Here is a 13908-nt window from a genome sequence, read left to right as displayed (position 1 = left end):
TCGCCCAAACAGTTGAATATCTCAAGAAAGAGTTTGAAATGAAAGACCTACGTAAAACTAAGTTCTGTTTGGGATTGCAGCTTGAGTACATAAATGATGGAATCCTTGTGCATCAAATGGCATATACTGAAAAGGTACTCAAGAGGTTTAATATGGACAAAGCTCACCCATTGACTAGCCCAATGGTTGTAAGGAGCCTTGATTTGGATAAAGATCCATTCGGTCCAAAGAAGGACAATGAAGAAATTCTCGGTCCGGAAGTGCCATACCTCAGTGCTATAGGAGCGTTAATGTTCTTGGCTAGCCACACTAGACCGGACATATGTTTTGCAGTGAACCTCCTAGCAAGATTTAGTTCTTGTCCGACCCAAATGCACTGGAACGGTATCAAACATAAATTGCGTTACCTACAAGGGACGACAGATTTGAGTTTATATTATACTAACTATAACAAAGAAGGTTTAGTTGGTTTTGCTGATGCAGGTTACTTATCGGATCCACACAATTCAAAGTCTCAAATCGGCTATGTGTTTACACACGGTGGTACAACAATCTCATGGCGTTCTATGAAGCAGAGTATTGTGGCCACTTCATCTAATCATGCGGAGATTTTAGCAATTCATGAAGCCAGCCGTGAGTGTGTTTGGTTGAGGTCGATGACTCAACATATCAAGACAGATTGTGACATGGCCGACGATAAGGAAGCAACATTTATATACAAAGACAATACAGCCTGCATCGCACAGCTCAAGGAAGGATATATCAAGGGAGATCGGACGAAGCACATATTACCCAAGTTCTTCTTCACACATTAACTACAAAAGGCCAGAGAATTTCAAGTGGTACAATTTCAATCCTGCGACAACTCAGCCGATCTCTTCACCAAGTCTTTACCTATATCAACATTCAAGAAGCTCACGCACTAGATTGGGATGCAGAGACTTAAGGATTTTTAGTGATGCTTAGAACATGGGGAGCAATGCATGCTGTACTATTTTTCTTTCACCATGGTTTTGTCCCACTGGGTTTTCCTGGTAAGGTTTTAATGAGGCAGTACCCCCAATCGTATTGCGTTGATCCCTTAGCATCAGCACAGTTATGTCATCCAAGGGGGAGTGTTGTAAAACACTTGGAGTGGACTTCCATAACCGGCCCGTACATGTCCTAGTATGTAAGGCCCATGGCCGAAGGCCCATTGTCTTATCTTAGTTCTAGTCGGTTTTGTACTAAGGATTTATCTATTCCTATATATATATGTGTAACATTCGATTGAGATAATAATAATAAGAGAAAACCTCTTTCGAGTTTCTCTAGTTTATAACAAAAAAACAGGTTGAACGAGTGATTTTGAGTTATTTATAAAAGGCAAATTTACAGATTATTTGTTGTAATAGTTTATAAAATCTGAATTTTATTTAATAACAATAACTATAAGTAATAGATTATCTAAATTATAATATATATGGGTAGAATTTCTTTTACCCAATGGTTAATCAAAAGTTGATGAATGTTTTATCACCAAGAGATCTAGGGTTGGACGTCCAAATACTGCGATTTATTAATTTGCAGATTAAAGAGGTTTACCGTTCAAAGAAAAACATCAAGAATCCTACCAATTGAGTAAAACAATATATTTGCCTACTTGGTCACATATGTTGGTCGTCAGCTCTTAATTTCTCTTTAGTTTTGTTTCTATGAAACTTATTTTCTAACAATATAAGGATGAATCCTATATGCTATGTTCACATACAAAATTACCAATGTATCATATTTAAAAACTAGGTAGAGTCCCGTGCCTTGCACGGGTTATTGTTTGTTGTTTTTAAACATTTTTGTTTCTATAAATTGAATTGTTTCATAATTGATTTTTTTTTTCTTATTTGATAATGGGCATTCCCTTTTAGTTTTTATTTAATTTTATTTTTATTATGTGTTTTTGTATTCTTTTCATTACCTTTTGTATAAATATATTTGTTCACTTTTTTTTAAATGATCAAAGAAGTAAAAACCATTCTCATAGTTTGAAATAATTTTATTATTCATGCTCATTTTGTTGGATTAGAAAATGTATTAAAGCTTATACTATTTCTATTCTACAATTAGGACTTTTTGTTTTGTGATGTAACCAGCTTGCAATATATTCATAATGATTTTTTTGGTGTAAATCTGTCAAATTTGATTAATATTATATTTGGAAATTATTATTTTTTTCGAAGTAGTTCTTATTGGTAAATGCTTGCCAATTCACAGAATATCAGTGCTACACCTACAAATCTTCTTAACATACCATTATAAGTTAAACACATGTACTTTTGGAATAAAACAACTGAGTTCATCCTCCATTTAGTTGAATATCAGATAGTCATTCTCTTTTCCAAATAATAAAATATGATTTGCCTATATAAATAATTTTTGGAGTTGACCATGTATAAAAATATACATTTATGAGGTTGGAAAAAAAAATACTTTTATGTATTTCGATGTCATCTATTCCTCGTATGTACAGAATGATCATATTTACTTTTAAAGAGATATCAATTCGAGCGACGGTTTCATTAGATATCTTGTAACTAAAATCCCTCTTTTTTCCGATCCAGTTCCTCCACCACCACGAACTCCAGTTAGATTCAGGCATGATACACTTTTGAGTTATTGGAAGAACCCAAGTAAACCAAAGTTCTAGAGTTTTGTTCATCCTTCACTGTAATAATATCTCAGGCAATTTCAAATAAAATAATTAATTGCATGAATATTTATCAAATCCAACATTAAAAAAGCAAAAAATACCCCGTTAAGTAAAATTGAAGTAAATTCAAATTATCGTTTCTAACGCACTATATATACCAAGAGCTAAAAGCATGGTAAACCATGATGACGACACACAAATTCTTAAAAACAAACATACAGCATATAGGTTACATGATGAGTAATAGTAATATAGTATAAATTAAGATAAGTGAAATTAAATTTAACCTACAATTAAACTTTAGTATAATAAAAATAAAAATCTATAACCTTAAGAACCGCAATTTATTTCATAAACCTACTTATCTGTTTCAGAATCTCATTAGCTTAATTGTTCCTTTTAATTAAACCTCAATCAAAATGTCATGAGTTCTAAAAAATTGAATCGCATAAATCCAATTTTGTTGTATAATAATAAAAACTGAAGATAAATATGATAACAAAGAAATGACAATAAATAAAGAGGGGTATTTTGGTAAATAAAGAAATGCCCTTATCACAATTTTCCGATCCATCATCATCCTCCTCCGTTGCTGCCGCCTTCGCACCCATTCATAAAAAAGGAAAGACGCAATCTTTTTCTTGTCTCTCTCTCTCTCTCTCTCTTCTTCTTCCCCATTCTTCAAAATCTTAAAGCTTTCCTCTTTCACTTTCTCAATCTCATTGACCCCATTTATAATCCCAATCCCAAAGTTTCGATCTTTCGATTAAAAAAAAAACAAATCCAACATTTTTGTGTTCTTTATATATGATTTTGATTCCCATCAAGATTCGATCAGTTTTCTCATATCTCTTATTGCTGAGTTTGATCCAATCGATCGACAAACCAAACCCAGAAGCCATGAGAGTCCACCCAATCCCTAGAAACATCAACAACACTTTGATCCATCATCACCGTCATAACCCGACCCGAGAACCCGGCAAGAATCTCCGGCGATTGCCGCATATCTTCAACCGTGTTCTGGAGCTTCCGTTAAGGTCAGAGGCAGATGTATCCGTGGAAGAGAGACACGACTGTTTCAGATTCGTGGCGGAGACGGTAGGTCTCTGTGACGGCAGCGACGGAGATATGAGGGCTTACATGGTTGAGATTCATCCGGGTATAACCAAAATCGTTGTGAGGACTAATGAGTCTTCGTCTTTGGGTTTGTCTTTAGACGAGTTAGAGCTTGACGTGTGGCGTTTTAGGTTACCGGAATCAACTAGGCCTGAGCTTGTTACTGTGGCTTGTGTTGATGGTGCTTTGATTGTTACGGTACCTAAGAACGCAGAAGAAGATGATGATGATGATGGTGGTGGAGACTTTGGACATAGTGGAAGGCTAGTGCTTGTTCAGTGAATCAAGTAATGTCTCTTTATGTAATGTAATGATGATACTCTCTGGAATGTTTATGAGTGAAGAAGACAAATCTCTAATCTTCCTCGTTTCTACAATATTTGTGTAGCCTTCTGTTTTTTTGTTGTTGGCAATTCAGTTCTAAATAAAGGATAAGATTGAATCTTTTGATCTCTCAAAACTGTAAGATCAAGAAGACAAAAAGGTCTGATTTTTACCAACTAAAGGATAGTTTTCCATAGTACAACAACATAAAACAAGTTTCATTCAAGAGACTTCTTGCAACATAAACCAACATGGCTACATGATGACACAAAATAAGACTGGATAAAGGTTTATAACAGGATACATGAGGCAAGATTTAGAGGAAGAAGCCTTTGAGAGGGGTGAACTTAGAGAGAATCTCTGCTTCACGCTTAAGAGCATTATCCTTCTTGCATTCCCATTCAGGCTTCTTTGAGTTGGCTGATTGAACTTCCTGTACGAGTTTTGGGATCGAGTTCGCTACCATTTTCTGACCGTAGCTTAGATCAACCCTTTCTTTCTCCTTGTTCCCGATGTACCGCTTCAACTCAGACCGTCTAGCTTGAAGCTGAGCGATTTGGTCATCGACTTGGCGGATTGTCTCAGCGTTTGTGTCGACTTCCATCTGGATACTCCCTAGTTTGTCCTTCAGGTCGCTGTATTCGTATTTAAGTGATGCTACCTTGGCTTTGTTAAGCTCCAGCGCAGAGAAGAACCTATCAGCATCTTCAATCACCCCTTTGTTCTCCTGGTACACTTCGCTAAACGTTGGAATCTCTTCCATCAGCTTCAATCTCACAATCTCTTCAGCGGAAAGGTTTGGATCTTTCCTCAGTTTAGTTGCCAATGCTGCTATCTCTGCTGCGTCCTTGGAGAGGAACAAAGTAGTAAAATCCTTCTCCAGAAGAGATGAAATCTTCATCCGAGCTTCAGCCCATTCATATTCTCTCATTGGAGAGCTTACGTTAACAAGAACAGAAGAGTCTCCTCCAACCTCTTCTGGAGGCTGCTGCATGAGGTTATCAAGAGAGTTCAGGTAGCTGTCAAACTCCTCCGGGTTAACATCGATAGGCGAGTGCGAGACAGCGAGGACACCATTCATAGGAGAGACATAGATATGAGGAATAGAAACATCTTCTTCCTCGTAGTTAGCTCCGCGTTTCTTTCTCTTGTTACTAGTTTTTGGTGCAGTAGCAGGTTCACCTTCTTCGTTCTGGAAGTTCAAGTCCACAGCACCACCACGCTGCTGGTTCGAGGCGCGTCTTGTAGATTGTCGAGATGATTTCGGTTTGGTTGAGGACTGCGGTCCAGTGGCAGGAGTTGCGGCTTTCTTCTTGTTGCTGCTACCTCGGGGAGTTGGTTTAGGTTTCTCTTCAGCAGGTTCATATGTTTGTGTCGGCATTGGTTTCCTCTTCCTTTGGCTGTATCGGGAGTTTCCTTCTTTTTTCACATCCTGAGCATTCTCATCATTCTGGCCAACCTCGGTCTGCACTTCCTTTGGTGTCTCCTCAAAAAGAGACGCAGCATCAACTACAAAAGAAAGAAAACATGTTGGATTGGGTCACATCATTAAACTAACATCAGCAGTACTTAAACCAAAACACCAGAATCCATATTAGAGTAATATCACTGATAACGTTCATCCATGAAATGAGAAAGTAATCTGCAAAATCTTGCATAGATATAAAATTTTACCTTTATTTGCAGGCTGGAAGAGAGCTGGAATCTTCCAGCTAAAAGATGCAAAGAATGCATCAGCATCCATGTCTGGGAAATTCGATTGGACATAGCGAGCAAGAGTGGTTTTGCTAGCGAAAGACTTTGGGACATTCTTTTGCTGAAGCTTTTGAGGGAGAATCAGAAACCTATCCTGATGATACCCAGTAGCAGTCACTCTCCTTCCAACTCTCCAAGTCCAAACATCACCCGGGCATGGCCAATCAACAGGAGCATATGGCAGACCTTGACCAGTTGAAACCGGGGGAATAGCTGGAAGCTGGTTAAGATCGGTTTCCCCATGAGTGAAGGAGCTGTTGTCTACGCTTCTCTTTCCATTCTCCTTTGCCTGAGAGGGCTCTGGATCTTCAATGGCCTCTTCCCTGTTGAAACCGGTTTCCCAGAAGTCATCTTTCTCTTGCTGAGTGGGGTCGAGATGATCAGAATCGTTTTCACGGTAAGTTGAAAGCGGGACAGGTTGATTGTCATGGTAAGTACTGATTGGGACTGGCTGCGTATCAAACCTGCATACAAATTAACACTAGAGGAGCTGAAAGAGAAGTGGTATGAAACAAACAACAAACACATGAAACAAAAACAAACAACACTAACGCCTAAAAAGCTTTCGATATACACAAGGACCACAAATCATTTGCCTTCTCAATAGCAAAAATAAAACAAGTAGACAAACAATGTAACATACATTTCATCATACCACAACGTTGAAACAAGCATACTCAGGAAAAACAAACGAAAACTAAAACATGGAGACACAGCCAAACCCACACCACAGTCAAACCCTAAAAGCACATCCTTTCTGGTTGTAGCAGTAAGTATAAAAACCCTAACTTTGTCTAATTCCAAAGCCAAAAACATCTTCACCTAACTTTTGACATTGTCTCATTCATCTAAAGACAAGAAGAACTGTTGATGCTTAGGTCAGAATTGAGAACACATATCTTTTCAACACTACAAATCCAAGTCTAATAGAGGTAAATTACTCTCATTTACCCGACACAAAACAATCAAAAGCTCTAATTTGTTCAAGAAACCAGATAAAATGACACAGAACCAGAGTTCAAAAAAAAAAAAAAAAACAAGAATTTGTTTACAATTATAACAAAGCTAGAGAGAAAAGAACAAGTACCCAGGAGGATTTTGAACGATCTCTTGCATATCAATCGGAGAATAAAAAGGGGCAGACATGTCCACTCAAACCCTAATTTTCCTGCAGATAGAGAAGAAGAAAACAAAAAAGCAGAATTCAGAATGAAAGATCAACTCTAGAATCGTGAAAATTTATGACCTTTATGCGTGATTAAGATGCTGTACGAACAATTTTGGAAGCAGATCTAAGCTTTTTTTCACTCTCTTCTTCTTCTCCTTCTGTTGTTTTCTAACTCTGGAGATGTGGTTAAAAAGTCTTTAAGCTGAGAGAAATCAAGATGTTAACGAATAAACGAGGAATTGTTGAACTGACCATTTTGCCCTTATGTTTGGTTCATCAGTCCCGATTTACCGTGACCGCTCTCACGCAAATTATTCTTTTCATTTGCACCATTTCGAGGGTCAAGACAAAATTGACAAATCAGCCTTTCATTTGTTTGTTTTTTTTGGTCAAACAGTCTTTCATTTGTTAACAAATAACAAAATTATCAAGAACCCAATTATATTTTTATTGGGTTTTTCTAATGTCATATATGATCTTGGGTGTCACTTTCGTTTCAATATGAATATTGTTGCATGCATCAAATCGAACAATTTACATGTTTTTTTTGTACATAGTGTTCGAGAACCGATCGGGCTTGGTACATGGAGAGGGAGGAGGGTCTTACCGGGTAATATGAAATTACATCAAGTGAACATAGAGATATGATCTATATTCATATATTTTATGATGTCTGGTTAATAACATCTTGTTCTCCGCCAAAATATTCTCATATTCTCTGTATGTTACATTGACAACTACAAAGGGAGTATCAGATTAATTATGAACCAAAAATGAGATGTGCGGTTCAAGCTAGCTACCGCTTAATGAGTCCCACGCAAATGTTCTTCATGGAGTATCATCAATTGTTCAGCTACCTAACAAAAGTCACACGATCGAAGTTTAGTATCTATCTCTCTATATACAAATAAATCATCTTCATTTTTAAGAAATGGTACGGTACCTCTTCAATGCTGCCATCTTCAATCTCTGTATTGAAAGAAAGAAGCAAGCTTTCGTGTAGCAAATTCTCAATCTCTTCCACGGTAACCACTGTTCAGATCATAATCGATATCAATATCTTTATGGTCTTAACATAACACAATTAATAAAAGGAGGGAAAAATAGCAAATCGAACCATTTGATTGAGAGAAGAGAAGATAAAGATGATGAGCAAGCTCTTGAGATTTCTTGAGGGAATCGTGGCCTCCCCACTGATTCTTCACGGCCATCTGAAGCCCGCCCCACCACGAAAGAAGCTCTCCGATGCCTCTCCGGAGGAAAGAGTCGTTGTCGGCTATAGGATGCACGTGCTTTTCATGCCACGTGGCGGAGATCACGTGAGCAGTATCAAACGTTCTTCCACCGGCTCCCATATCTTCGGTCTTTCCGGCCGCAGAGACAACGGTGGTTCTTCCGCCTTGTAACTCCGTTTAAAGCAAACGGAGAACAAATCGCGTATGGAATACACAAAGAGAACAAAAAGAAACGTGAGCGTTTCTGTGTGTATACTCTGTTTTCTAATAATGGAAAACAAAAAAAACAAAAAAAAAGAGAGAAAGCAACGAAAAATAAGGATCTAGAGACATGAGACAGATCCGAGGAGTTAGGGGAAGTTTATGAGTTTGCCAGACTGACAAATATTTGTTCTTTTGACTTCAGACATATGACATATCCGTATGACTTCTGTTTCCAACCTTTTCTTGATGTTATGTTTTGTCTTCAGATCGAAACGTGTCTACAATAACCAAAACGAATACTGAAACGTGTCCAGTGGAATACTACGACGCATGTGGTAACGTTAGAAAAAGGTCCGTTTCCATGCATTCTTCAAAATTAAATTACAAATATACAAAAAGAAAAGTAAAAACTCTATCTCAATATAATCTATCTTAAAGCTTTCTCATCTTGCTATAAACTTGTAAACTGACACGGGTGTCGTAGTCACCTCACTGGGACACTGACAAGCGTCAAAATCTTATAATGTTGGGTCCATACTCAGGCACATCTCTTATTTATAAGTCGCTAGATGCTGTGAGGTGTTGTACTGTAAAAACCACATAACACAACGTAACAAAACAGAGATGAGCCAAGAACAACCACATAGGCCAAAAGAGCCAGTTAAATATGGTGACGTTTTTGAAGTCTCCGGCGAACTCGCCGACAAACCCGTAGCACCTGAGGATGCAAAGATGATGCAAGCCGCGGAGACACATGTGTTCGGCCATACTCAGAAAGGCGGTGCAGCTGCCATCATGCAATCAGCAGCCACCTCCAACATACGCGGTGGCTTCGTCCATCCAGGTGACAAAACGGACCTTGCCGCTGAACGTGGCGTCACGGTTGAGCAAACAGTCCCCCCTTCAACTGTCACAACCGAATTCGTCGGTGGACAGGTCCCAACTCGTTTCCACAATTACTTCTTTTTTCATATATTATTCTTTTTGTTGGGTGTATATAATAGTGAAGCTTTAGGTCGTCGGACAACATGTTGAACCGAGGCGTGTAGTAGCTGCAGCGCGGACGGACGAACCAGCTTTGCAAAGTGCAATAACAATCGGAGAAGCATTGGAAGCAGCTCTGAAGACCGCTGGAAACAAACCGGTGGATCAGAGCGACGCAGCAGCGATTCAAGCGGCGGAGATGAGAGCTTCTGGAACCAACGTCATTGCTCTTGCTGGAATCGCCGCAACAGCTCAATCCGCAGCGGATCACAACGCTACTGTAGATCGTGACGAGAAAAAAATCAAGCTCGTTGATGTTTTGACGGTTAAACTGCAACTTCTAAACATGTTCATCAAATGTTTTGTGTTTCTTTAACAGTGTCTCAAATGTTTTCGAACCGGATGGATTATTAGGGTGCTGCGGAGAAGTTATCGTCAGATAGACCTGTGACGAGGCAGGATGCGGAAGGAGTGGTGAGCGCCGAGATGAGGAACAACCCTAAACTTTGTACTCACCCTGGTGGTGTAGCGGCTTCGCTTACCGCCGCTGCTAGGCTTAACGAGAGAGTCGATATATGATAAGACAAATCCGGCGACGAGAGGCGTATGACAACTTAAGAAACCTTAGCTTGTGATGTAAAATCGTCTTAGCTTTTTGGTCATCTTGTGACAGAGACTTAAGTCTAGCTTTTGTTTGTTTCTTCTCAAGACTCACACAACTTAAAGTAGCCTTGTGATGTAAAATCGTCTAGCTTTTGAAAAAGTGGTGACGTAGGTTTTAAAGTTTAAATGTTTCTTTAGCCCGTATGTGAAAATCCGGCGAGGAGAGGAGCTTGTGATATAAAATCGCCTACTTGTTATGTTATTGTCTTCTTTCCCTTAATTCTGTTTAGAATGGAAAAAATGGAGACTCTAATTGTAGTTAAAAGCCTTTCTTTCGCTCATTTGCTTCGAGAATGGAACTGATTTTGTAACATTCAAAACATCTGAGCTTTAATCAAAAAACTACAAAAAAAAGAAAAGATAACAAGGCCAAACGAAAAAGAGAGTTCCACTGGCAACTCCAACAAGAACACCTTGACCATTAACCTTCATTCTTATTACCTTCTTCACATTCTGTAAGATATTTCTTCTTCTTCTCCAGTGTCTCGTATAGCTTCTATAAAACCTTTTGTATCCCTTCCTTGTTGCCTTGAACAGCTGAGCAGCCTGAGCTGAGAGTACCTCTTTATAATGGTTCTCTCGACCAGAACACCTACTATGATCATATCATGCGGAAGGATTTCCTCTATTGATCAAGAGAGGTTGCATCTCAAGTTAAGTTATGGAGTAGATTTGACTTAACTCTGATCACATGGCTCCATAGATATTCAGGACATCTTGCTCACTCTTTCAGGTCACCACTTTCAGATTTGCTGCCCACTGCTTGATGTATATAGATATCCGAGTAGTTAGGGAAAGTTTGTGATTTAATTTGTGAGTTTGCCAGACGGACAAAAATTTGTTCTTTGACTTCAGACATATTGGTGACTTCTGTTTCCAACCTTTTCTTACCTTTGTCTTAAAATGGAAACGTGTCCAATGTTATACGATACTTGTGGTAAACTAGTGTTTTAAAGTACATGACAAATTCCTTATCTAATTAAACCCAGAACAAGAAGAAGCCTTCTGATAGAGGAATGCTCTGTTCTCTCTCCTAGCTGCTGATTAACTTAGTTTTCTTGGCCGTTATTATCGCCGAGCCGTCCCAACTCTTTTGGGCTTAAGAACTTATCTCTCAGATCCTAGTTACTGAGCAGATTAAAATCCGGAGGTATCATTGTTATCGGTCCGGCTTCAGACAAAACATATCGGGTTCTACTTTGAATTTCTGGTTTTCAGTTGTTTTCTATTACTGTTGGTTGGGTTAAAAGCTTTAGGAAAAATCTGGTTTCATTCGGTTGTTCTGTTTTCTCCTTCCTTTTTCGGATCTAAAATGGATAAACACTTGGAGCAGTATCTTCAAGAGTTATCAATTGAAGAAGAAGAGGCTAAGCCTATAGTGTTATCAAATCTTCCTAAGTTCTTCTCTTCGGAAAGAAACTTAAAAAGCTTAATAGGGAGGTTTCTAAATCCTGATAATCAGAGAATGTCTAATTGGATTTTAGAGATGCCAAGGATTTGGAGACTGTACGACAGAGTCAGAAGTATTGCCTTATCCACGGATCGTTTTCACTTTATTTTTAAATATGATGAAAATATGATTGAGATATTAAAGACTGGAGTATGGAGGCAAGATGATTGGGGAGTAGTTATGGAAAGATGGGTTGAAAATCCTCCTGCGAATTATCTAATGTTTGTTCTGGTATGGATTAGGCTGCGTAACTTACCAGTGAATCACTATACAAAGGATACTATAAGTGAAATTGTTGGTCGTGTTGGTCAAGTGATTGAGTTGCCTTTTGATGAGAAAGAGGCACAAAGCAATGACTATGTTCGTGTCCGAATCTTACTTGATGTTTCAAAAGGGCTGAAAAACTTTAAAGAACTTCAACTTCCAAATGGATCGCTAGTCAAGATTGGTATAGACTATGAGAGAATTCGCAAAAGGTGCTTTCAGTGCTAGAGGTTGACTCATGATAAGAGTAAGTGTCCTTTTGTTCCTTTAGTAGTTGAACCTCAATCCTTGGTTGTTTCTCCTGTTTCCTCTATAGTGCTGAATAAAGGAAAAGGGGTGGATATTCAGGGTAAAGATATCACCGCTTCAGAGGGTAACCCTCGTAAACTTATGGCTGATGCAATCAAAGCTGACTTGATGGTTTCGCAAAATTCTTTTGCTGAAACTCCACCTCAAAGTTCGGTTCAAACTAACTCCTTTTACCGCTCCCCTGTTACCTATTGTGCGGGTGACTTAGAGGCTTCCTCCTCAAAGAATCTACAACAGGTGTTACCTTCTCCTAAAAGACCTAGATCTTGGTTAAAAAATACCAAAGATCGAAAAGGAAAAAATTTGAAAACGCTTAAGGCGGTTCTGGATAAGAAGGTGAAACACAATGGAAATAATTTGCTTCAGGATCAAGGAATTGAATTGGCCAAAAGTCTCCAGAGAGACAAGAATTCGGTGGTTCCAGGTGAACTGCCGCAAGATCAATAGGGATTCTGAGTTGGAATTGTCAAGGGCTGGGGAATCCCTGGACAATTCGACATCTCAAGGAAATGAGAAAGGCTTATTTCCCTGATATTTTATTCCTCATGGAGACGAAAAACTCAAGTGTTTTTGTGAAAAAAGTTCAAGGTTGGTTAGGCTATAGTAACCTAAAAACTGTTGAACCAATAGGCTCTAGTGGTGGGTTAGCAATGTTTTGGAAAGATAGTATAGACATAGAGTTTCTGTTAGTGGACAAAAATGTTATAGATATGAAAGTTTCTGATGGTGTTAAGATTTGGTTTATTTCTTGCGTTTATGGGAACCCGATTACTGGTCTCAGATCCTTAGTTTGGGATAAAATCACAGAGTTTGGCTCATCCAGATCAGAGGCTTGGTGTATGGTTGGTGACTTCAATGCTATATTATCTAATAAGGATAAACTGGGAGGACCGTTAAGAGATCTCAGTTCTTTCCACCCTTTTCAAGAACCGTTGGCAAACTGTGATTTGGCTGAACTCAGTAGTTCTGGAAATGGTTTCACTTGGGGTGGGGTTAGAAATAAACAGTGGATACAATACAAACTTGACCGTTGCTTTGGGAACCCGACCTGGTTTTCTATGTTTCCAAGTAGCCACCAGTGGTTTATTGAGAAGTTGAGATCTGATCATAAGCCGGTTTTTGTTAAATTTACCTGTGATAAAGAGTTCTTCAAGAAACAATTCTGGTTCGACAAAAGGTGGGCTGAGGACCCTTCTTTTCTGGCTGTAATTCAGAAAGCTTGGAATGAGAAGAGATCCAAGGTAGTCAACAATTCTGTCATGATAAGATTTGATAACTGCAGACAGGCTATTGGTAAGTGGAAGAAAAGAGTGTGGTGTAGTTCAGAGATTAGAATCAAAAGTTTGCGAAAAGAGTTAGCAACTTAAGATGCCTCTTTGAATCCATGTTTTACAAGGATAAATGTGATTAGAAGAGAACTAGCACTTGCATTTCTAGAAGAAGAAATATATTGGAGACAAAAAAGCTCAGAAAAATGGCTTCTTCATGGAGACAGAAATTCGAAGTTCTTCCAGGCATCTGTTAAAGCTGCTAGAGTAAAAAATGCCTTACCTCTTTTAATAGACGTTAACGGAACAGAACAATTCTCGGAGCTTGAAAAAGGAAAGATAGCGATCAATTATTTTAATGATCTGTTCAAGTCGTCGTCTCCTACTCAGGTTAATAAACTACTCCTTAACTTTCAACCTAGAGTATCAATCCTTATGAATCAAGATCTTTCACGAAATATTACCATAGCGGAGATAAAACA

At 38.6% G+C, this 13908-nt stretch overlaps 4 protein-coding genes and 2 pseudogenes across 4 annotated transcripts; 3 read left to right on the top strand and 3 right to left on the bottom strand.

Moving 5' to 3' along the window:
* Nucleotides 1–3136: 3136 nt before the first annotated feature.
* Nucleotides 3137–4246, top strand: LOC104766152 (uncharacterized). Its single transcript, XM_010489981.3, has one exon. It carries the CDS (start codon nucleotides 3494–3496, stop codon nucleotides 4082–4084), a length of 591 nt encoding a protein of 196 aa, XP_010488283.1. The 5' UTR covers nucleotides 3137–3493; the 3' UTR covers nucleotides 4085–4246.
* Nucleotides 4247–4275: 29 nt separating this feature from the next.
* LOC104767749 (uncharacterized) lies at nucleotides 4276–7343 on the bottom strand. The gene is made up of 4 exons (XM_087503150.1): nucleotides 7158–7343; nucleotides 6969–7049; nucleotides 5801–6345; nucleotides 4276–5635 (listed from the first exon to the last, which is right to left on the bottom strand). Exons 2-4 carry the CDS (start codon nucleotides 7025–7027, stop codon nucleotides 4443–4445), a joined length of 1797 nt encoding a protein of 598 aa, XP_087359276.1. The 5' UTR covers nucleotides 7028–7049; nucleotides 7158–7343; the 3' UTR covers nucleotides 4276–4442.
* A 195-nt stretch (nucleotides 7344–7538) lies between these two features.
* LOC104766151 (uncharacterized) lies at nucleotides 7539–8550 on the bottom strand. Its single transcript, XM_010489980.3, has 3 exons — nucleotides 8167–8550; nucleotides 7993–8081; nucleotides 7539–7906 (listed from the first exon to the last, which is right to left on the bottom strand). Exons 1-3 carry the CDS (start codon nucleotides 8402–8404, stop codon nucleotides 7853–7855), a joined length of 381 nt encoding a protein of 126 aa, XP_010488282.1. The 5' UTR covers nucleotides 8405–8550; the 3' UTR covers nucleotides 7539–7852.
* Nucleotides 8551–9068: 518 nt separating this feature from the next.
* LOC104766150 (late embryogenesis abundant protein 32) lies at nucleotides 9069–10337 on the top strand. The gene is made up of 3 exons (XM_010489979.3): nucleotides 9069–9424; nucleotides 9504–9797; nucleotides 9887–10337. Exons 1-3 carry the CDS (start codon nucleotides 9113–9115, stop codon nucleotides 10049–10051), a joined length of 771 nt encoding a protein of 256 aa, XP_010488281.1. The 5' UTR covers nucleotides 9069–9112; the 3' UTR covers nucleotides 10052–10337.
* Nucleotides 10338–10477: 140 nt separating this feature from the next.
* LOC147920448 (prefoldin subunit 2 pseudogene) lies at nucleotides 10478–10994 on the bottom strand (annotated as a pseudogene).
* A 453-nt stretch (nucleotides 10995–11447) lies between these two features.
* On the top strand, nucleotides 11448–12605 carry LOC147920447 (uncharacterized; annotated as a pseudogene).
* Nucleotides 12606–13908: the final 1303 nt, after the last annotated feature.

This window comes from Camelina sativa, chromosome 19, assembly GCF_030686135.1.
Source record: "Camelina sativa cultivar CO46 ecotype springtype chromosome 19, ASM3068613v1".
Taxonomy (NCBI): Eukaryota; Viridiplantae; Streptophyta; class Magnoliopsida; order Brassicales; family Brassicaceae; genus Camelina; species Camelina sativa.
Note: the sequence above shows the minus strand (reverse complement) of the source record. Positions and strands in the feature narration are given on the sequence as shown.